Genomic DNA, 21,306 nt, shown 5'->3' on the forward strand with positions numbered 1-21,306 from the left:
CAAACCACAACGAAAATTTCACATCCGTACTCACTTGTCTCAATTTTCGGCTCCCAACCTCACTTGATCTAATTGTACAGGCTTGCCTTGTTGCTCTTCTATTGTGCAATGAGACGAGTCTTCCCTATGAGATTGTGGCAAATTTTATGAGCAGGTAGTGCACTGCTGCTTGCCCCTACCCAGCAGCCATGGCGACCACTTCGTCCATGTTTATGTACTCTCTTACCATCCAGCCACCAACAGCAATTACTCAAGCAATAATTGGCCAATTTTCGGGTGTTAAGGAGCAACAGATCGTGATTGCATCCGGCTCTAAGCTGTCAATCCACGAACCAGATTCGCACCAGGGCAAGATTCGGACTCTCTACTCCCAGGATGTCTTTGGGATAATCAGATCTTTGGCGGCGTTTAGGCTTGCGGGCAGCAGTAAAGGTATGTTTGCACCCAATACAACTGTCAAAAAGACCAATATAGTGATTCTTCAAAGCTTTGGGAGCAGCATGACGTCCTCTTCGTCCCGCGCAAATTACCTTCCCCTGCGAAAAGGACTGGCACGCTGTATCCTTGCTTAGTACCTTTGATGAGTGATGCTAAGTACTTGTATCGCTAGACTATATTATCATCGGCTCTGACTCTGGTCGGATCGCAATCGTCGAGTATGTCCCATCCCAGAATCGCTTCAATCGAATTCACCTAGAGACCTTTGGTAAATCTGGCATTCGACGAGTTGTTCCAGGCCAATATCTCGCTGTGGATCCGAAAGGCCGAGCGTGCTTGATAGCATCGGTGGAAAAGAACAAATTGGTATATGTTCTTAACCGAAATGCTCAAGCCGAGCTCACAATATCTTCTCCCCTCGAAGCGCATCGACCTCAGACCCTAGTCTTCGCGCTAACCGCCCTCGATGTGGGCTACGAGAACCCCATATTTGCAGCACTAGAGGTGGATTATACAGAATCTGACCAAGATCCGACGGGAGCAGCTTACCAAGAAGCTGAAAAGCTTCTTGTTTATTACGAGCTTGATCTCGGTTTAAATCATGTTGTTCGAAGATGGGCGGACCCTGTCGATCGTTCTGCAGCAATGCTCTTCCAGGTACCTGGCGGAGCAGACGGCCCAAGTGGAGTTCTTGTTTGTGGCGAAGGTAACATCACATATCGTCACTCCAATCAAGACGCCTTCAGAGTGCCGATTCCACGTCGGAGTGGTCCCACCGAAAATCCTGAAAGGAAGCGGTATATCACGGCGGGTGTGGTTCATAAAATGCGGAGGGCATTTTTTTGTCTTTTACAGACAGAGGATGGAGATTTGTTCAAAGTTACAATGGACATGGTGGAAGATGAAAATGGGCAATTAACAGGCGAAGTACAGCGGTTGAAGCTCAAATACTTCGACACCGTGCCCGTCGCATCAAGTCTTTGTATCCTCAAAAACGGTTTCCTTTTCGTGGCCAGCGAAACCGGTAATCATCATTTCTACCAATTCGAGAAGCTCGGTGACGATGATGAAGAAACAGAATTCTCAAGTGATGATTTTTCGGCAGATCCGTCAGAGCCACTCGCTCCAGTATATTTCCGTCCACGGCCAGCGGAAAACCTGAATTTAGTGGAGAGTATCAACTCACTTAATCCTCTGATGAGTTGCAAAATCACAAACCTTACAGAAGACGATGCCCCTCAATTCTATACACTGAGCGGGACAGGTGCACGGAGCACTTTTAGGACCTTGAAACACGGCTTAGAAGTGTCGGAAATTGTCGAATCCGAGTTACCCAGTGTTCCCTCCGCTGTTTGGACGACAAAACTCACTCGCAACGACCAATATGATGCATATATCATTCTATCTTTCTCCAATGGAACGTTGGTTTTGAGTATTGGCGAAACGGTGGAAGAGGTGACGGACACCGGCTTCCTCTCCTCTGCGCCAACGCTTGCTGTGCAGCAACTTGGTGAAGATTCGCTCATTCAAGTTCATCCAAAAGGCATCCGACACATCCACGCCGACCGTAGGGTGAATGAATGGCCCGCGCCACAGCATCGATCGATTGTGGCTGCAGCTACAAATGAAAGACAGGTTGCCGTGGCTCTAAGTTCTGGCGAAATTGTCTACTTCGAGATGGATACCGATGGTTCTTTAGCAGAATACGATGAAAAGCGTGAGATGTCAGGAACTGTTACGTGCCTTAGTCTCGGAGAGGTCCCTCCTGGTCGCGTGAGAAGTTCGTTCCTTGCCGTGGGATGTGATGATTCCACAGTTCGCATTTTGAGTTTAGATCCCGATTCAACTTTAGAAAATAAATCGGTCCAGGCTCTGACGTCTGCACCATCCGCTTTGTCAATAATGTCAATGGTTGACTCCACGTCGGGCGGTTCGACGCTTTATCTTCATATTGGATTATACTCGGGCATCTATCTTCGCACAGTGCTCGACGAAGTTACTGGCGAGCTCTCAGACACGCGCACACGCTTTCTTGGCCTCAAGCCCGTCAAGCTATTTAGTGTGTCTGTTAAAGAGCAGAGGGCTGTCCTTGCGTTAAGTTCACGTCCATGGCTAGGATATTCTGATTTACAGACAAAGAATTTCATGCTCACACCCCTGGATTATGTTCCACTAGAATGGAGCTGGAACTTTAGCAGCGAGCAATGCGTTGAGGGAATGGTGGGAATTCAAGGCCAGAATCTAAGGTATGTTAAGACGCATGTTCCCCATGCATACTCCTTTGTGGTGCTTCATGATGACAACAAACTATCCGAGTCGACTTGACATTGCGGAACTACGCTTTTTATTTTTTCCAATTGTTCCTACTGAAAGCCATATTTCAATTTCTTTTGGTTATTGCCTTTGTCAATGCCTCACCATGCTAATTTTCCCAAATAGGATTTTCTCTATTGAGAAGCTCGACAACAATCTCCTCCAAGAGACAATTCCACTCGCCTATACCCCGCGCCATTTTGTCCGCCATCCTGAACAACCTCTCTTCTACGTTATCGAGGCTGACAACAATATACTCTCGCCTTCTACGAAAGCCAAGCTCCTTCAGGATTCCAAAGCAGCTAATGGAGAGGTGGCCGAACTGCCACCCGAAGATTTTGGCTATCCACGCGGCACCGGCCATTGGGCATCATGCATCCAAGTTGTTGATCCAATCAACAGTAAGGCAGTTATTTCCCGTATTGAACTAGAAGAAAATGAAGCGGCCGTTAGTGTGGCAGCGGTCCCATTTTCCAGCCAAGACGATGAAACGTTTTTGGTGGTTGGAACTGGAAAAGATATGGTGGTGTATCCTCCGTCTTCGTCGTGCGGGTTCATCCATATCTATAGATTCCAGGAAGATGGCAAAGAGCTCGAGTTCATTCACAAAACCAAAGTTGAATCCCCACCGCACGCACTCTTGGCCTTCCAGGGACGTCTCCTCGCCGGCATCGGTCGCAATTTACGGATCTATGATCTGGGTATGAAGCAGCTACTCCGCAAGTGCCAAGCTGAAGTTGTCCCACGATTGATTGTTGGACTTCAAACACAAGGTAGTCGCATCATCGTGAGCGACGTTCAAGAAAGCGTCACGTACGTGGTCTACAAATATCAGGAAAACCGCCTTATCCCATTTGCCGACGACGTAATAGCCCGTTGGACAACGTGTACAGCGATGGTCGATTACGAGACCGTCGCAGGTGGAGATAAGTTTGGAAACCTCTGGCTCCTGAGATGCCCTCAGAAAGCATCTGAAGAGGCTGATGAAGATGGCTCTGGAGCACATCTCATCCACGAACGGCAATATCTCCAAGGTGCACCAAACAGGCTCAGCCTGATGGTTCACTTCTACCCTCAAGATATTCCTACAAGCATTCAGAAGACGCAATTAGTGGCTGGAGGACGGGACATCCTGGTCTGGACCGGCTTACAAGGCACTGTTGGAATGTTGGTGCCGTTTGTTAGTCGTGAAGACGTGGATTTCTTCCAGAGTCTTGAGATGCAGCTTACTTCGCAAACACCACCACTTGCTGGCCGCGACCATTTAATCTATCGAAGCTATTATGCACCAGCGAAAGGTACCATTGATGGAGACCTCTGTGAGACGTATTTCACATTGCCGAACGATAAGAAATTAATGATCGCTGGGGAATTAGACCGGTCTGTCCGAGAGATCGAGAGGAAAATTTCGGTAAGCCCTTTGCTTCATCCCTAGGAATATCCATTAGTACGGGCGCTGACCAGGTTTCTGAACATAGGATATGCGTACTAAGGTGGCTTACTAACGATTGATCTTCGATTTTACCTAGTTGGCGTCCTGGTTTGGGGTTTTCATATGCGTCCAATTGAGTGCTAATAATTGTGAACTACGGGCTCCTTCCAATATGTCATTTGTTTTCAAGATTTTTTTCCAACTGTGGGCGGAATACAGGGCAGCTAAGTGGCGATTACGGAGTTCAGATTTGCAAATGAAACGATTCTCAACATGACCCCTGAGCTCATTTTCTTTTCTTCGCTCCTTTGTGGCAACAGCTTTTCCCCCGGTTTTATATTGGCCCGTAAACAAAGCCCGGGCATCGGATGGCCAAGTCTCTTGCCTCGCTCGGTCAGTTTGCGTTTCTATCGTCTGATCTTGAGCTGGATACACCTTCCTTTGTATTACATGTGAAGGGATGTATGGGACGAGAAGAGTGGAGGTCCTCCTATCGATGATTTTTGAGTACGATTCCACGGCCTGCACATCGCCTGGGATTGTAATTTATCCGTCGAGACATGTTCTTAGGCGCCGGGTGCTACGGAGTGTATACATACGAAAGTAAGTACTCCGTACAGCACACTTATCGGTTCAACCCTATTGTTGCTAGCAGATAATTTTGGATAATTCGTATGTACTATTTTGGTGTGTCATTTTATATTTAACCGGTCAATCACGAATTTTGCTGGTTACCGGTGGATGGAGAATCCCGGTATTTTAAGGAGTACGGAGTCCCGAGTTACCGTGTGCCTCAGATCCTTGGGTTTTACACCAAAACAGAAGCCCGTTGGATTAGACGCCGCTATTCCCTCTGACAGCTGCTCCTCATACCCACGGAATGCTAACGTATTAATCATATTACTAGTAATGGCCTTTCTTGAACTTCAGCCTTCTTGTTGATGGGAAGGGGGGCTCTCCTATCACCGGCGGTTACCAGAGAAAGATGTCCAATGTAACGTTTTGTCCACCCTCCACAGGCCACTTGCTGGGCCCCGTCCCGTCTTCATTCGAATGCAGAGATACGAGCTGGGTATGCCAGCAAATGCATAAATACCTAGAGATATGCCCCGCACGGATAGCACATATTTTTGAAATCTCAATCCTCCCCCCTCAAGCCGTGCGGAGCATTAAATACTTTTTTTGAATTTTCAAAGCGCGGTCTCTCGACTGGAAGATGAACAATGGCTGAGCCCCAAAGGATACTGCTTGATAAGGCTAAGCTGAACCAGGGCGAGTAAAAGGTTTGCGACGCTTATTGAACGGTTATCTAACTGGATAACTTAGGACTTGCCGCACTTGATGCCGCAATGGGGCAAGAGCCAATGATCTATGCATTCTCGCCGATCACCATGATATCCCCAGGTGGCTATCCCGCGGTGGCATATTTTCAGAATCGGAGTTCCACAGAAGATGTTGACGTCATCATTGATCCGGAGCATGCTGTTGATAAAGACGTTGCAACTGCCATTCGTAATACCATGAAGCAAGTAGGCGAGGATCTACTCTTTGGAAGAAAATGGATCAACGAGGATGTCTCCATGTTCCTTACACCACAGGCTCGTCAGTCTCTTTTCCAAGATGCAACGAAGCAGAACATCGTCCTCTGGGATGGACCACATTTAAGGGTGTTGGCAGCACCGCTGGAATGGGGCCTAGAAACCAAACTCCGACGCCTTTCTACAACGCCAAATCATCCAAAGGTGGTCAGCGATATGAATGACATCGTTGTGATTCTGAAATTCCTGATAGATCGAAACGGGGCCCCCTTAAAGCAAAATACCATTCAGTCATTGAACAGAAACGGGTTTGATGTTGCTATCAAGGATGATGTAATAAAAAAGGCCGCAGCAGAATACCAAGCACAATATGGAACGCAGCCTTTCTGCTAAAGGACAGCTTGACCAAATGAGTGGCCTCACGACCAGGGACACACAGCTCATATGTACTACATGATGCAATGTGACTGTGGGACCACTCTTTAGTGTGAGTTGTTAGATGCAGTCGAGCAGGCCGCTGGCAATGGTGCCCTGTTGTTGCTGTCTGAGGGTAATTAACTAGGTTGGTTAACAAACTCCTCTGTATGGAGTACTCCGTACATATTACGTACTCCGTAGAAAAACTTCAATAGGTAAAGAATTTCAGAGGTAAAATATTACATTTGAGGTCTGTTACCGCACAGATACTATAAAACAACTTTTACTATCTATATAACTATTAGTTAGAGCTCAGATGCTATGTCGGTATTATGTAATATCAAGGCAGTGGAAAAGTCCGTCGTTTCTGCTATGGCAGTGCCTGGGCAATTGTGGCTGACCACCTGACATGCGATGCCCAACAAGCACAGGTAACCTACTCAGCAGACAAATACTGCATTCTTGTGCTCTCTTCCAATTTGAAATTTGCCAGGAAAGTCCCTCTCGCTCTCGCGACCAGAAGGCTTTGCTCATCTCACTCGAATTTTGCTCTGGGCTGTTACTCTCGGATGGGACCATGGCCCCTAGGCCACAGCGGCAACGCCCAAAGATAAGCTGGTGGACGCGAATGAAATGGCGATTGCGATCCATGGAGAGCCCACTGGTTCTTCGAGGAACTGTTAAACGTCTTCGTCTCCACAGGTGGCCATATCTTGCTCTCCTTCGCCTATGTCTACCGACTACCTCCTTATCCTGGTCATACGCTGTACCTGAACCCCTCCCTCCTCTATCCCTCGTCAACGATCCACCGCTGTGTTGGAAACGTCGATGTGAAGGCGATATAAAAAATTTGCAAGCAATTCCCATCTGGCGCTCTCGCGATACACCTCTCCGCTCGCTTTATCGTCTCTATGAGGCAGTGATGGGGGGAGATGAAATGCTGCCCGTCGTTGGATACGAGACTGAATACTTCTTTTACCAAGGCCGACGGGCATGGGAACTACACCGTATTCCTGATCCATGTGATCCTGATCCTATTCGCTACGCGATCCTTGCTTGTATAGTCGAATCGTTGCTACATGCTATCAACTGGCGCTTGAGCATCGGACTAAGGAGGAATGGTAAGCACATTCCACCAACAAATTATGATGGTGTGAACAATCCATACGCTCCATATGACCCCGTGTCTTTACCAGCATGGACACAACGTGTTCCGCCTGTTGATAAGCAATATATTGCAAAAGTTATGCCCGAGAGAATGATTGATCCGAGAGGAAGGCTGGTGCTACATACAGATGCGGAGAGCGACATCTTCGAAAAGAGAAATATAGTCGCATCGGAGCATAAATTCTGGACCATTTAGCTCCTGTGTATATTTTGGTACCTGTTCAGCCTCTTAATCCAACGACAAGTATTATATTCCGCCCATTTCTGCCCCTTTGTGCCAGCATCTCGTATTATAAGGTCGGCTACCAAAAGATGAAAGCACTATGAAAGAAGGAGATGCCTAAAGAAGACACCTACAACCATAGGGTGTTGAAGACAAGGCTTTCAATCCACCAAGCTGTGCTTAAAGCTGCGTCCTCGGCCGGGAGCGTATTGTTTTCGAGACTGCTAGCTCTGTTGGTGTTTTGAAAAGTCCATCAGCCCCTCTGCTCAAGCTGAGAGATGGATTTCAATAAAATCATATATCGGAGAGCGTTCCGAGAAGAATTCCAAATCTACCTCTAGACGCGAGCCTCCCATTGGGATTCCCCGTTCCATTAGGGTATGCTGGCCCCTAGCCAGCGGCTTTCAAGGTGCTGGACCAATTGCTGCCCATGACATGCAGATGAAGGTGTGCATGTCTTTCTGTGAACTCTGCTATTGTCAAAATTTATCTGCCAGTCATGCAACGTCTCATTTCAAGATTATCCTGACCCCCTTTCCCTGAGCTCCAATGTTGCATATTGGTGGATTTTGACCGGCCTTCCAATCCAGTGACTCAATGGCCTGGTATTCTTTGTGGCCCTTGTGGATTCATTCAGATAGTCTCTTTGGGCAAATCCAATCCTTCCTATATTCACCGGCTATCTATGGAACCAGCAAATAGCTGATTGGGCGAAACAGCCTAAGGGTCTGTAGCAATGCAGATAAGTCTCCAGAGAATGATGGACATATTACTGGATCAGCGGATAGACCAGTCGCACGTTCAGCGGCCGACCAGGCAATTGAAACTGTTTGGTGCCGGAGCAACCTTGGACTACTGTGCTAATCCTGGATATTGGGCAGTCATATTAGGAAGAATCACATCGAAGCACCGAATGTTGGGCATACAGTCAGATGTACACATACCCCTTTCAATGTGATTTATACATCACAGTCCCTGGCCCCGAACATGAACATCCAGTGGGAGGCTAAATATGCAGTGAACTGAACCATGGTAAGTTTTGGGAAGGGTCTAAATTCCTGAATTGATCCCAGAGTTGGATGTGTGTGCTCATCCTTAGATTCTTAGGATGTACCCACACCTAGTGCAAAGGTTACGTATAGCGGCGAGCGGCAGGTGGTTAATCCAAATGAAGTCTGGGATCTGAACAGAGAGGGAGAGTGCAGAAATCAACAAATGATCCAGTTCCTAACTTCTTTACTCTAAACAACGGCTACCCGAATGCTGTCCACTCCTTGGTTGGTGCCAAAGATTCCAGCGGCCACTTTACTCCCATTTACATTGATACCGAACAAATTGAGAGCACCTTCTCTGTCAGTTACGAACCTGTTGAGATGGCGCAATGGTGGTATCAATACAGGATCAACACAGCAACAATGGTTGAGAATGTAGTATCCAAAAAGGAAACGCAAGATTTCTCTGCCGATGACCGAAATCAAGACAAATCCTTCAAGTGGCAGTCCACTTACAAAGTTAACCTGGGAAAATGGGAATCTAATCCAATAATGTGAGGCTGTTGTGATACTTTCCGGTGCTTTTCTTCTGGGCATAAGGCTTGTTAGTCAGTTAGTTGGACAATCTAACGCTCCTAGGAATCAATTTCAGGAATTTTTATTGATCTTTTTTTCAAGCACACCATAACGCGGATTGAAAGCGTTGCATAAATAGTGTACCCACAGGCTTTCAGCCACTCTCCTCAGCATCTCTAGTAGCCCTCCTTTAAGATGTTAGTATCTCTTGTTCGGCAGTCCTTAACCACTAGTTGACTATATGGTGGGTGCCAGGGATATTTCTCCGACCAAAGAGGTTTTACCCACTGGGTTGTCTCCAGGATGGGTGACAGACGTGGAGGTAATAATAAGCCAGGTACCTACAGAAATGCTGTTTGCTGCCTACTCCATAATTAGATGCCGGCTTCCTTTCTCTGATTTGTGTATAGAGTTCGCGGTATCTTAACTGTGTTTGTGCAACCCCCCTAGGGTCTTGCATATACACAAGGGAAAGCCCGCAGAAAGGTGGGAAGACTCTGATCCCCTTGTAACTTTGTCATGAGGTCACTAAACAAGCGAATTGATCCTGAACTAGGGTACTTGGGCTGGAATAGGGCAGCGACTTTGCTATTGAATGGAGCCAAGTTTGCTTTGAGGGAACCGAACAATTCACTCCTCTTTTGATATTTTATGTAATCCCAAGCCGACTGATGTCCACATCCAATGCAATCTTGTTCGTAGTCTCAAATGGAATGTATGCTGCTTTTGTAAAATAGATGAAAGGGCCCTCTATTTTGGTAAGCCTTGACCCTACTGAAAATCCATAGTCAACCCGATAATTGTTAGGGGTGTAAGGCGTTGTGTAAAAGAAAGGCTCGGCCCCAGTCTGATTCAATAGAATGATTGCGCGACATTTTAAGGACTATGAAAGATTAGCAGATATGTCATCCCACAATCAGGACATTACATACTTCACATATGAGACTTAGGCACTGGATTTCTGCATCTCTCACTTCAGATATCTCCACAACGATGGGCTAAGCAGGATTGTCTAGAATCCAGTGTGGTTGACCAGTTCTCTCTTCAAAAGCGATGTCCACAATACTCCATCACTTTTGACTAAAAGGTGTCTGCTATTGTTAAGTGCATAGTGCTCCCACTTGTAACCCCCTGTATTGCCATCTGCAGGGGTGGAGATATAATGAACAGAAACCACCTTCCAATGTAAAGAAGATGAATTTGTATGAATGGTGATCACATTTCTATTTTTCCAGTCGTGAATCTCTTTTTTAGTATGCTGATAGGATCATCCCTCTCATTTGCGAACGGAGATGCGGTTTTCAGGGTCAAAAGTAAGCAGCCAATATTGTATTTGAGAACAATGTCCTAAGTCTCTCCCGGTAATTTGTGAAAAAGGAGGGTTTCATGATTGTTTGGAAAGATGCAGCGGAAGTACCTGTGAAGGAATATCCATAGGTACTTTGTTGAACTTATTATCCAGAAGACATACAATGTGGTCTCTGATGATAATATTGGGTTAGATTTCATCAGCGGAGGGCAGTAGAGAGTACTATACACTTGTTGCTGGGAGATATTGTGAGAGATAAGTCGGTTCAACCAAATCCAGCAAACGACATAGGTTCATCATAGGGCGGCCCTGAACAAATTCAAGGCATATCTTATGTAAAAGCCACCCTCTTCGCTTGTAGCTAAGCATAGGATAGCTTTGAGCTTGGTTTAAAACGAAGGTCTCAACTTCAATGTTAGGCATCGAGGAATTTCTTTCACAAGGGCTTGGAGTCTTTGATCTAGCGGTAAGACTTGGTAATTGTCAGGCTGTGATTTCATCCACATTTTGCTGTTGTCAGCCAGACGCGAGCTTTTCATCAAACTGGGTGGAAAGAAAATGCCCAACGAAAAGAAAAGGAGTCGCCTCAAAAGCTTAGTTACTACCCCGCTAGTTAAGCCTGCATGAAGCTCCAGGAACCACAAAACCATTACTCCGTAGACCTTGACGTTCCAGCTAACTTCCTTGCTCTCAATTAGCCTGTAATGGGCCCTCGGAACTTACAGGCCACACGGGCGTGGCTCAAGAAGCACCTGAGCCAAGAAGCTGGGGGCTAACTAACTACGGAGTATATATATTCTTAACTAACTGGAGACTAGAACAAGACGGCATGGAATGTCAATGTGACATGAATGTACGGAGTATGGAGTACAGAGTAATATTTGCTAACTTACCTCTGATCGGGTGAAGGATCTGACTATTCCACTGCCGATAAATAATGTGATGTGACTTTCATTGTTCAGCAACTGACCTTCCAACCCGAAAGATTTTTTTTTTTTTTTAATTAAATATATTAAGCCCAAAAGGAATAGTATATACCGAAATATATGGGAGTAGGAAACCGAAAGCCCATTTTTCTAGGTTTACGAAACATTTTTACTCGAAGAATAATGTATCAAGCAACCGGTTCGAGAACATCTTCCGAAGTTCTTCAACAGTCCATCCCTGTTCGTTACCAATTTTCTTAATTATTGAGGTGAACTCAGCAATTTCCTTGCTGCAGCTCTTCTTCTTCAGATACTCCGGCCATGGCTGACCATCAACTCGGAATGCGTCCCTGTAGAAAGTTGTCAATCACCCGCTTCATTTCATTCTGTCCCTCTGAAGTATTCGGTGTAATGTGATGGGTAAAAACATACCATTCCTTGGCAAAATGGGGGCGAATGTTAAGATCTTGACCATTCCACTGCCTGAGAGTCATCCATTTGTCAATCATTGCCTGTGCAAAGTCGTGCCATTCGGCTTCCATAAACCGCGGAGTTAAAATCTCCATAGCACAAGTTCCTAATTTGTTACCGTACTGTGGTGCCATTAAAACATCGCTGCCGCCCATGATGCGCACTTCAAGAGGCATCCGCATCGGGCATGTGGCAATGTTCTCGTATGTCAGAAGAATTGCTTGCCACCAGGCCTTTCGGACAATGCCAAAGTCCGGGGAGTTTGAATTCGTTTTCGAGCTGGGAAGCTGCAACGGCAGTATTGGTTAAACATATGAACTTCAAGTATATGGAGGGACTTAAGATGAACTCACGGGTATTTCAAGTTCGACGTCTCGAACCCGAACGTTGTGGATACCACGTCGAAAATGCAGCGCGTTTGGAAGCCAAGTTTCAATCGTGCAGTCAGCAGGCAAGGCATCCATAGCCAATTGCGCTTTTCATGATGTTAGTACAGCATTGGTTTCGCCATAACATTGGGAGATATTACTCACAGATAAACTTTGTTGCAGATTCGGGTGACATAAACCTGTCTTTACGATAGGATTCCTGCAAAAACTCCAGCGCAAATGTCTCATTCACCTGTTTCAGTATCTCGTCAGTATCAGGGTAATCCTTAACGGAAGCCGAGTCTGTTGTCAGAGACCATGTGTTGATCCAGACTTGGTCATGGAGTGGAAACCAGAACCACTCCGCGTAATATTCATTCATAGCACGTTTCTCGAAGTCCTGTACGAACTTCTTAATTTGGTCTGGCCTGTATTTGTCGTATTTATCTTTGAGCTCCTTTGGCAAATCTTTCACCATATCTTCTGGAGGTGGGATAGCTTCTAACACAGGCACCTTCAAGGGTTTCATGGCAGCATAGGTCATCTTATCCAAAACAAGTGTAAGGTGGGTGACCACCCCTAGCAGCCCAAAGCATCCGCTGGCAACTGAAAGAAACTCCTTTTGATCCTGAGTTATTTTCTGGAGCTTGCCGTTCACGTCGACATATTCCACAGCATAAACAAGATCGCTGAGTGTTTTCTGCTTAATTCCAGCACCATGGCTAATCAAAGATGACCGTCAGTGACTTCAATTGAGAGCCAGAATAAACCGCTCTTACCAAATGGGAGCATTGCTTCCCCCAAGAGTAATTGCAACCATGATCACATTTAGTGGTAAGGTCAGGAGCTTCTTGTCTAAACACCACCTTCGTAGGTCCTCGTTGGTAGCAGAACAGCCTATGCGAACAAGAGTTTGGTCGGAAGAGATAGAGCTGGGACGCTGGTCCAAGGCTTCAATTTTGTTCAGCTCAATTTTTATGTTACTCCATTTTCCTAGAGCCTCTTCATTTGCTTGTGCTCCTAAAATTGCTCTTTCCAATGCAAGGAGTGAGATGAGGATGAAGGGTCTATCCTCGCTCTTGTCACGACCAAAAATTGACGACCATGAATGCCCTGAGAATATTCTGTTAGCGCATAGACGTAACATCCTCGCGGTAGTACGTACGGTATCCAGCGACGCGAACACCGCATCTGATGCTCTTTGCAAGAGTCACAATGGATTGTACTCCAAAGACTGTCTTGGGAATACAAGTATACAACGGGCCATTGAGGATATTCTGCCCCCAGTTGTAGAATGTTGCGTACTTGTAAGACTATTCGATATTTTTTTTTGTGTTCATTTTAGCAAGTGACAGTAGTTTGTTAGCAGAAGCTGACTCACCTCGATTGGATCTTTTTTCTCCTTATCATTGTAGATATCCAGATCGATCGGAATGAGGTCCCCGATACTTACTTTCTCTTGGTCTGCTTGCTTTGCAACGACGTCGAACCGATCAGTTAGGGATTCCTTTGTTTCACCTGTTACAAACTTCTCCAGCAGTAGCTTCTGCCTTGGAGGGTAACCGTTGAGAGTCCGATCAAACAGCTGCTTGTCCGTTGCCTTGCACCGTCTCAATGCCTCACGGCAGGCTCCTTCATCTTGCATCACCTTGCGCTTATTAATGCACCCATCCTCCAGAATCAAACTGGGGGCCATCTTGAGAACCTTAAGTATTTGTGATGGTAGAGATCTCAAGCTAAATGTGTTCAGATGCAAGCTTGTCAAAAGGGGCTCTTTTTCAAATCAACGTATAATCGCCACTCCCACTCTGAGGCGCAGTCCCTCACAGTCTTAAGCCTTTTCGGTAGGATTGATAAACGGGGATGGGTATCTTCAAATAGCCAAAAAGAAAATCGAATCCGCGGTTCAAAGACGTCATATACGATATCGAACATGTTGAATGCTTCCATCCATCCCGGTGACCAATGGTGATTTGGAAAATACGATAGACTCCATAATCTGCTTGGAAAAGTAGGTTGGGTGGTAGTATATAAAGATCTACATACAAGTGCATGTAGTTGTGCGAAACCGGGAAGGCCTTGTTGGATTGTTGTTGAAAGGTGCCCACCGCAAGAAGTCGATCGGTTCCGCTTTAGTACCCGCCGAATATACGGAGTATTACTCCGTAACCATTTAGCATTTAACTTAACAGTCCGGATATCACCCTTTGGAGTACGTGCTGAACATTCGAGTATGTGTCGTTCAATGGCGGAGTTAGTTACTCTGGAACTGCTGTAGCGAAAAGGATTTGCTAATAATGCTATCATTGGTTGCAACCAACTGCTCTCGACAGCCTACAAATCAAGACCTGCTGAACAACTCCTTTCTCTTAACCTTCCAGAGATGAATAGAAGAGCTGAAGAAAAGGTGTCACTTTATATGAAAGTAAGGTTGGAGAGTAAGACATACTTGCAACCCTCCTCCAACTTCCAACGTCTGCTGTCTTTCTTGTAAAAGCACTTGCTCATTGCCTCTGATATCCAACCATTACACGATGACACGCGTCCTCTCCGTATTATGGATGGCGTGGGTTGACCCGTGGAACGGTGTCGTTTATACATGTTAGACGGCAGTTGGGCCCTTCTAAGCTCGCAGGCCTTACAGCCGCTTCAAAAACACAATTGCCTGGTCGCAGAGCCTTGGAATAATTGACGAGGAGATATTTTGCTCTCTCGGCCCGGCCGGTTCATCAAGGATATATCAGGGCATGGAGGTCGGCCGTCAAGTAGAAATGCCGGCTCATTTCAACTGTCTGCGCTTTTCTGGGATGGCCTCACGTTCGGGAAGTTTGGGAGTGCTACATCACAGAGTTTGTATTGCTAACTCACGCGAGGCCCGGAAACATGTTGATAATGTACTCGAGGACTCCGGGGACGTTTTAACAAACCCCAACTCCAAAACAAATAAAATAAAATAAATTTAAAAAAATAAAGCTAAGAATAGAAAAATGAAGAGAAAAAGGAGAAACTATTAATCGAGCCGAAAAGAGTGTCCAACTAACGCCAGCTTATTTGAACATCCTTAGCACCCAGAGACAATAGTTGGAGGGACATTTCTTAGTAGATCTTCCCAATTTTTGCTTGCAGAGTAGTCCCGACAAATGCAATGGGGTTCTGCCCGTTTCATAGGATCCTCGTCCTCCTCCGTTATTGAAACAGTATCTTCATAGTCAAGGATATAGCTCCCGGGAGGGAGTGGGGGGTTTAAGTAGGGGCACCGAAGTAATACTTCGAAGTAATTGACTGACCATTTGTTTTCCTTATCATAGTGGACATTCCAGAGCTGCTAATCACGAGCAGATGCGCAATGGCAAAAGACTTTGATGATGGGGAGACACTGACAATTGTCTCAGCCTGGGAGAGCTGAAGCGGGTTCTGGCATCCTTGGCGACACCACGAAAAGCACCGCGTATTTGTGGCGCTCCCCAGTCGGGACAATCCCAGAAGTCCTCCAGGCACATTCCAGGGTCTTCTTCCGCAACGAGGTCCAATATACGTTTCCGGAAATGAATAGGTTAGTGCCTTGCCATGAATTTTCCCCCGTCAAAGGTTTTGGGGTGGTGGGGCGGTCTCTTGTCGGGGTAAAACTAAGTTAGTTACGGAGTATTCACCAGACACGCCCGCATCAATAACAGAATTAGTCATTTCATATCAATAAAGTAACTCTATTTAACGATGTGACGGTTAGCTGGCGGCCGAACATGGCGGATTTTGCTGCCATTTTTTGGCGCCTGCTAACCGCTGCCCATAATAATGCTTAGTATTCTTGTTGTCATTGAGTTGATACACAATCGATTTCAAAACAAAAAGCAATGATAGTCAATTGACACCATCTAGGCTCCTAGCACTCATATCCAACCCTGCCCCTGCTTCAGGAATTCTTATGAAGAGGTTTAATACGTAGCCTACACATGGAGCGGCAGGCATGCTAGGCCCAGGAGTGGCAAACTGTCAACAAGGGATGGGATACATTTCAGCTCACACCAGCGCCTACACCTACAGTCCTACGAGTCCATCAAAACTTACATCGAGCCCTGAGCGCACAATCATCACCCAGGTGCGGACAGGAAAGATTGGGTTACGCAACTCTCTATACAACCATGGAGTGCGGAATGTCACAGATGGGAGATGCAGCACGCTGGACAAGAGCAGTTGCTAAGCTCTTGGGATGATGAATTCTTACCTTCTCATGGTGTCCGGTGTGAGTACTCGCAGTATGGCGAGGAAGCTAAGAGGAATTTCATGGTGAGTGCTGAGTGGCGGGTTCGCGGACGCGTCATACCACACTCACAGATCAGAGGATTTGGGTAGGAAAATCACCGAACTATGATCTGCCTTGCTCGTACTCAGAGCCTGAAACTGAGCTTACCTTCTCAGTGGACGCAGTATCGCCCAGATTTGCAGAAAGGACACTTCTGAGCTTGAACACATGCCAAAACAGAGTTTCACACTCCGAACAAGCCCAAGTGTTGGAATTTGTTGCTTGGCAGGAGCCTCATGTGTTGCGATGACTATGCCAGGTTTCCTTGAGAGTTCTCATATTGTATGCACATCATGCAGTGTGCATTGTATGACAGCAAGATTCCACAGTTGGGTATTGGACTTCTTGCTTGAGCGACCGGGTCCGTTTTGCGTCGATAAACAATGTCAATTCCACGCTAGCCGTGCTGGGTTAACTAGTACGTTTTACATAAAGCCGCCAAGTTGCGGACCTTTTAGTTGATGCTGCCTGCTCTTATTCCCTCGTTTTCTCATAAAATATAGAACTTATCTTCTCTTATGCGGCGCCTAATATTTTTTCTAGTACTCTGAAATGTGAATGATTAACTTAATCAAATTTTTTCTAGTCAACATGGCGGGCTCCTCTCTTGATGATATTGTAGGGAAGTATTCGCTTCAGAACTCCCTTCGGCCAATATTTAGTCGCCTTCAGGAAGCTGAACAAGCGTACAAGCCAGGTGAGCCAGGAAATGAAGATTGTCGAATAGGTGTTCTAAGGCTGCTTTCTATCCTACATGGGCAAGATGCAGCATTCAATCTTCGCTCCAAACAAGGTGGCCAAAGCGTGGCATCCGAATTGGCTGGTTTATTTCGGCATGTCGAAGGTAATTTTAACTATGATATCTACCAGCCACTTGTCCAACTCGTCCTTGAGAAAGCACCTGATACAGATATCTGGAAAGCCGTCCTTGACCTCATTGACATCGTCACACAGGCCACGAGGATTACGCCTCCGCCGCGAATTAACTTACCGGTCATTCAGACGCCGCGGTCACATACCACCAGCAGTCTTGCCAATTCGTCAGAGTACCGAAAAGACATCGATAATGTGCTAAAGGAAGAACTTCTTAGATTTCTCCATGCGGATATCCCAGGATTTTTTGAAGCATTTTTCGGCGAGATTGAGGGGCTTGGCTCGACCGCGCAGGCCGTGTTTGACAGATGCAAAGCCGGAGGAGAGTCTTTATACACTGAAGAAGGAGGTTGGACTGGTTGGCCGGAAAATGCAGCGGAGAAGTGCGTGTTGGACTGGCTGGTGGAGACCGTGGGCACACTTGTGCAGTTCGCTGAGGAACATGATCCAACTCAAAACATCGACCGTAGACCGCTTGCCCAGCCGTCTCGCCCTGTGGGCGGGTCTACTGCAAAGCGAAAACTTGATATCGCGTTTGTGGACGATCCAAATGCTACGGAAAACACCCGCTGCCACTGGTCGCAGATCCTGGTCCCGGGAGAGTTGAAGAACGACCGGATGTATGATACCCCTTCGGGAGCACGGGTTGATCTGGGGAGATATGTCAGAGAGGTCTTGTCTGCTCAGGATTCCCGCCGCTTTGTTCCCGGGTTCACCCTCTGCGGCCCATTCCTCCGTGTTTGGCACTTTGACCGGTCGGGTGGGATTGCATCTGAGAAATTCGATATCAACAAGGACGGCTGTCGGTTTATTACGGTGATGCTAGGGTTCCTTCGGATGGACCAAAAGCAGCTAGGGTTCGATCCCACTATTGTCACCGTGGATGGTACACGCTGCATTGAGATTGAGCGAAATGGCGAGAAGGAGCTTCTTGTGATCGACGAGGTGATTGGGCGGGCACACTGCATCGCCGGCCGGGCCACTACCTGCTGGAAAGTCCACCGCAAAGGATCATCGACACAGCTTGTGGTCAAGGACTCTTGGCAGTATCCAGAGCGCGACGAAGAAGGGAAGTTTCTCAGCGAAGCGATGGAGAAGGGTGTGATCAACGTGGCTCGGTACTATCACCACCAGACCATCCGCATCGACGGCCGGGATGATACTACCGAAACTGCGCGGAAGGGTCTTGGTGTCAAAGCGGATGAGGAAGCGAGTAAGTCGGTGGTGATAAGAGGCAAATCCCGCAAGAAGAAACAGGCCACCGGAGAAAAACGGTCGTCCGACAGCCTCCAAGCTCCTCTACCCCCAAGCAAGCGCACGCGGTCGTCCTCTCCTACCAAGGCCACTGCGACAATACAGTATCGGGTGCACCGCCGTGTCGTTGTCCAGGATTACGGCAAATGTATATACAAGGCTACTTCAAGGGCTCTCCTACTTTCTGCATTGGATGGATGTATACGTGGGTATCAGTCGTTGCATGAGAGAGCTGGGATGATCCAAAGCGATATCTCGCTGGGGAACCTCATGGTGAATGAGGAAGATGATGATTCTTCTCAAAAAGCATTCTTGATCGACCTTGATCTTGCGGTAAAGGAACAGCGAGAGGGTTTCTCGGGGGCGCGTGGTAAGACCGGCACAAGGGCCTTCATGGCCATCGGCGTGCTCTATGGCGAGAAGCACTCCTTCATGCACGATCTTGAGTCCTTTTTCTGGGTCCTCTTCTGGATATGCATCCACTACGAGGGCCCGGGGAAGGGAAGAGTTGTTAAGCGGTTCGAAAAATGGAACTATATGGACACAGAAGATCTTGCTGCTGCCAAAAAGGGGGTAATAGATCATGAAAAGGATTTTCTCAGGACTATCGAGGACAATTTCACCCCATACTACAAGCCCTTAGCTCCGTGGGTCAACAGGCTACGACGGTGTGTTTTTCCCGGCGATAAACGGTGGGAGAAAGAGGATTCAAAGCTGTACTCCGACATGCTTACTGTTCTTCGGGATGGACGAGAGGACCCAGCCGTTATAGACTAGGTGAGAATAATCAGAAGAGCTACAGCGGACTATGATCGACATGCCTGCCCTGACGTGTGACATTCGATTCGTTCGATCCATGTGATTTTCCTTTGTGGCTATTCTTCAAAGGTTCAATAGTGTCACCACACTCATCCAAAAGGAGGAATAAATGGATAGTAATTGTCTTGTAAACCGTATATAATATTGTCCTAAGTCGGAATATACAAGGTAGCACATGATCTATGCCTTCAGCCTTAAAATAATATGATCACGACAGCTTCTTGAGATGATTCCTCATAATGTCTGGTAAACTCCAAGGTTCTCTGGCTTCTTCGTAGATGTCTTGGCAGACAGGGCCACCGGCGCCAAGCAGAGATGCCATTGGTTGACATTCTCCATAGGAGCGATGAATTCCTCTCGGAGAGTTATCCTTTCCGCCCAGAAGGACCTTATATAGATCGGGCGGCGGCGTTGAGGCGGCGTGAGGCGCCATCCCCGAAGCGGCAACGGCGATACCGCAACGGGCATGGCGCACGGGGTGGACCAATGGCGGTCGGGCGCGGCAGGCTCGGCGCCCCGCTAACCGGCACAAAAGATAACTCAGAATTAAACTGACTACGGAGTACATCTTCTGGAATTATTGTACTGATATTGATAATGTATCAGTTTAAGACTAAATTAAAAAAATTATTTGATTAATTTGATGTAATATTAGTTTCTAGCCTGATAGTTTAATATCAGATTCAGTATCGAATCCATAAGTTCGAGATAAAAAAGAGATGATATTTAAATTAACATTAGAAGCTATACCGTGTTATAAATCTTTTCTTTCTGATTTGGTGATAGTAGATATATTAGAGTTAGTTAATTCAAAAAGTAACCATCTCAGATAAACAGTCTTAAAGCTATTTGATAACGAGGGGAAAAAAAAAAAAAAAGAAAACTGATATTATATGTCAAGGCTTATCAAGATTATCTTGACGCTGAGAAATCTGATATCAATCGGTCCTGTCACTGTAATCAGTCTAGTTGAAATAAATATTTTCAATGTAGCATTTTCAATTACTACTCAAAAATGAATTTTGGTGTGATGGACACTTTAGGATACTATACTCCGTACTCCGTAGTAAATCGGGGAGTTCAGCCAATTCCTGCTCAGATGGCTAGTGAAAGTTTGGCTCCTGACTCCGGAATCTGGATTGCGATCAGGTTGATATGTCGGAGGCACCCTGCAAGCGATACACCAAGTTTTTGCTGAAATGTAAGAACATCGGCAGGGGCGCTAGGATCTTACTGTATCCGAATCTTCATGGTTGCTTTATTTCCAAGGGGATTGACTTTTCGACTTGGTGGTAGTTGGTATACTACCTGTAATTCCGCCGTGTCCTCATGTGCTTGAAATTCTCTTGCAGGTGAGAGGTAGAGGTCTTCTCTGAGATCTGATTGCCGACTTGGCACTGGGTTTCATCGTAGGAAAAGATAAAGGCTAAATCATCAAACCGATAATTTGTCCGTTTGACGACCCGGTCACTCATGTTTCTGGTACTATTAGATGCAGGAACAAGAGAAAAGATCGATGATGCAGTGAACGAGAGTTGGATTTGGTTGACAGATACGTATCCCTTCAAGATCGTAGTTAAACAAATCCTCCATATTATATTCTCCACCTCACAAACCTGCATATCTGAATTCGACCTGTCGGGGTTCCCAAATCAGCTATGCGAGTTCAATCGCTGCTTCTTAGATGATGGGCAGAATGTAAAGTTCATCAACCCGGGCCAGCCCATCCACTATTATCGATCAAGAAGAAGAGTTGATCACACCTTCAAGCAATAACTGTGCCTCCAACTTGTAGCGCGAAGCAGTCTGTATTCACGCCGGGAATTTGACTAAATAAAAAGATGGTTAAGTTACCTAGGCGAAAAGGCCAATCACCAAGAGTATGAGTTC

General features: G+C 46.4%; 7 protein-coding genes across 7 annotated transcripts; 6 read left to right on the top strand and 1 right to left on the bottom strand.

Annotated features, from left to right (window-relative positions):
- Positions 1-37: 37 nt before the first annotated feature.
- On the top strand, positions 38-4,427 carry CIMG_10227 (pre-mRNA-splicing factor rse1). Its single transcript, XM_001239204.2, has 4 exons — positions 38-432; positions 611-2,684; positions 2,878-4,162; positions 4,230-4,427. Exons 1-4 carry the CDS (start codon positions 189-191, stop codon positions 4,254-4,256), a joined length of 3,630 nt encoding a protein of 1,209 aa, XP_001239205.2. The 5' UTR covers positions 38-188; the 3' UTR covers positions 4,257-4,427.
- Positions 4,428-4,996: 569 nt separating this feature from the next.
- Positions 4,997-6,114, top strand: CIMG_12534 (uncharacterized protein; the record flags this gene model as incomplete). The annotated part of the gene is made up of 2 exons (XM_004444682.1): positions 4,997-5,455; positions 5,510-6,114. The coding sequence occupies exons 1-2, from the start codon at positions 5,407-5,409 to the stop codon at positions 6,112-6,114; spliced, it is 654 nt and encodes a 217-aa protein (XP_004444739.1). The 5' UTR covers positions 4,997-5,406.
- A 435-nt stretch (positions 6,115-6,549) lies between these two features.
- On the top strand, positions 6,550-7,834 carry CIMG_12535 (uncharacterized protein). The gene has a single exon (XM_004444683.1). The coding sequence runs from the start codon at positions 6,716-6,718 to the stop codon at positions 7,499-7,501; it is 786 nt and encodes a 261-aa protein (XP_004444740.1). The 5' UTR covers positions 6,550-6,715; the 3' UTR covers positions 7,502-7,834.
- A 723-nt stretch (positions 7,835-8,557) lies between these two features.
- On the top strand, positions 8,558-9,208 carry CIMG_10229 (uncharacterized protein; the record flags this gene model as incomplete). Its single annotated transcript, XM_001239206.2, has 3 exons — positions 8,558-8,560; positions 8,719-9,074; positions 9,160-9,208. 3 exons carry the CDS (start codon positions 8,558-8,560, stop codon positions 9,206-9,208), a joined length of 408 nt encoding a protein of 135 aa, XP_001239207.2.
- Positions 9,209-11,500: 2,292 nt separating this feature from the next.
- Positions 11,501-13,975, bottom strand: CIMG_10230 (uncharacterized protein; the record flags this gene model as incomplete). Its single annotated transcript, XM_001239207.2, has 7 exons — positions 13,552-13,975; positions 13,336-13,483; positions 12,950-13,283; positions 12,336-12,892; positions 12,156-12,277; positions 11,764-12,089; positions 11,501-11,681 (listed from the first exon to the last, which is right to left on the bottom strand). The coding sequence occupies exons 1-7, from the start codon at positions 13,864-13,866 to the stop codon at positions 11,501-11,503; spliced, it is 1,983 nt and encodes a 660-aa protein (XP_001239208.1). The 5' UTR covers positions 13,867-13,975.
- A 3,034-nt stretch (positions 13,976-17,009) lies between these two features.
- CIMG_10231 (uncharacterized protein) lies at positions 17,010-19,640 on the top strand. Its single transcript, XM_001239208.2, has one exon. It carries the CDS (start codon positions 17,062-17,064, stop codon positions 19,372-19,374), a length of 2,313 nt encoding a protein of 770 aa, XP_001239209.1. The 5' UTR covers positions 17,010-17,061; the 3' UTR covers positions 19,375-19,640.
- A 931-nt stretch (positions 19,641-20,571) lies between these two features.
- Positions 20,572-21,192, top strand: CIMG_10232 (uncharacterized protein; the record flags this gene model as incomplete). Its single annotated transcript, XM_001239209.1, has 2 exons — positions 20,572-20,617; positions 20,909-21,192. 2 exons carry the CDS (start codon positions 20,572-20,574, stop codon positions 21,190-21,192), a joined length of 330 nt encoding a protein of 109 aa, XP_001239210.1.
- Between the last annotated feature and the right edge of the window lie 114 nt (positions 21,193-21,306).

The sequence above is a fragment of the Coccidioides immitis genome (assembly GCF_000149335.2).
Source record: "Coccidioides immitis RS genomic scaffold supercont3.5, whole genome shotgun sequence".
NCBI classification, from domain to species: domain Eukaryota; kingdom Fungi; phylum Ascomycota; class Eurotiomycetes; order Onygenales; family Onygenaceae; genus Coccidioides; species Coccidioides immitis.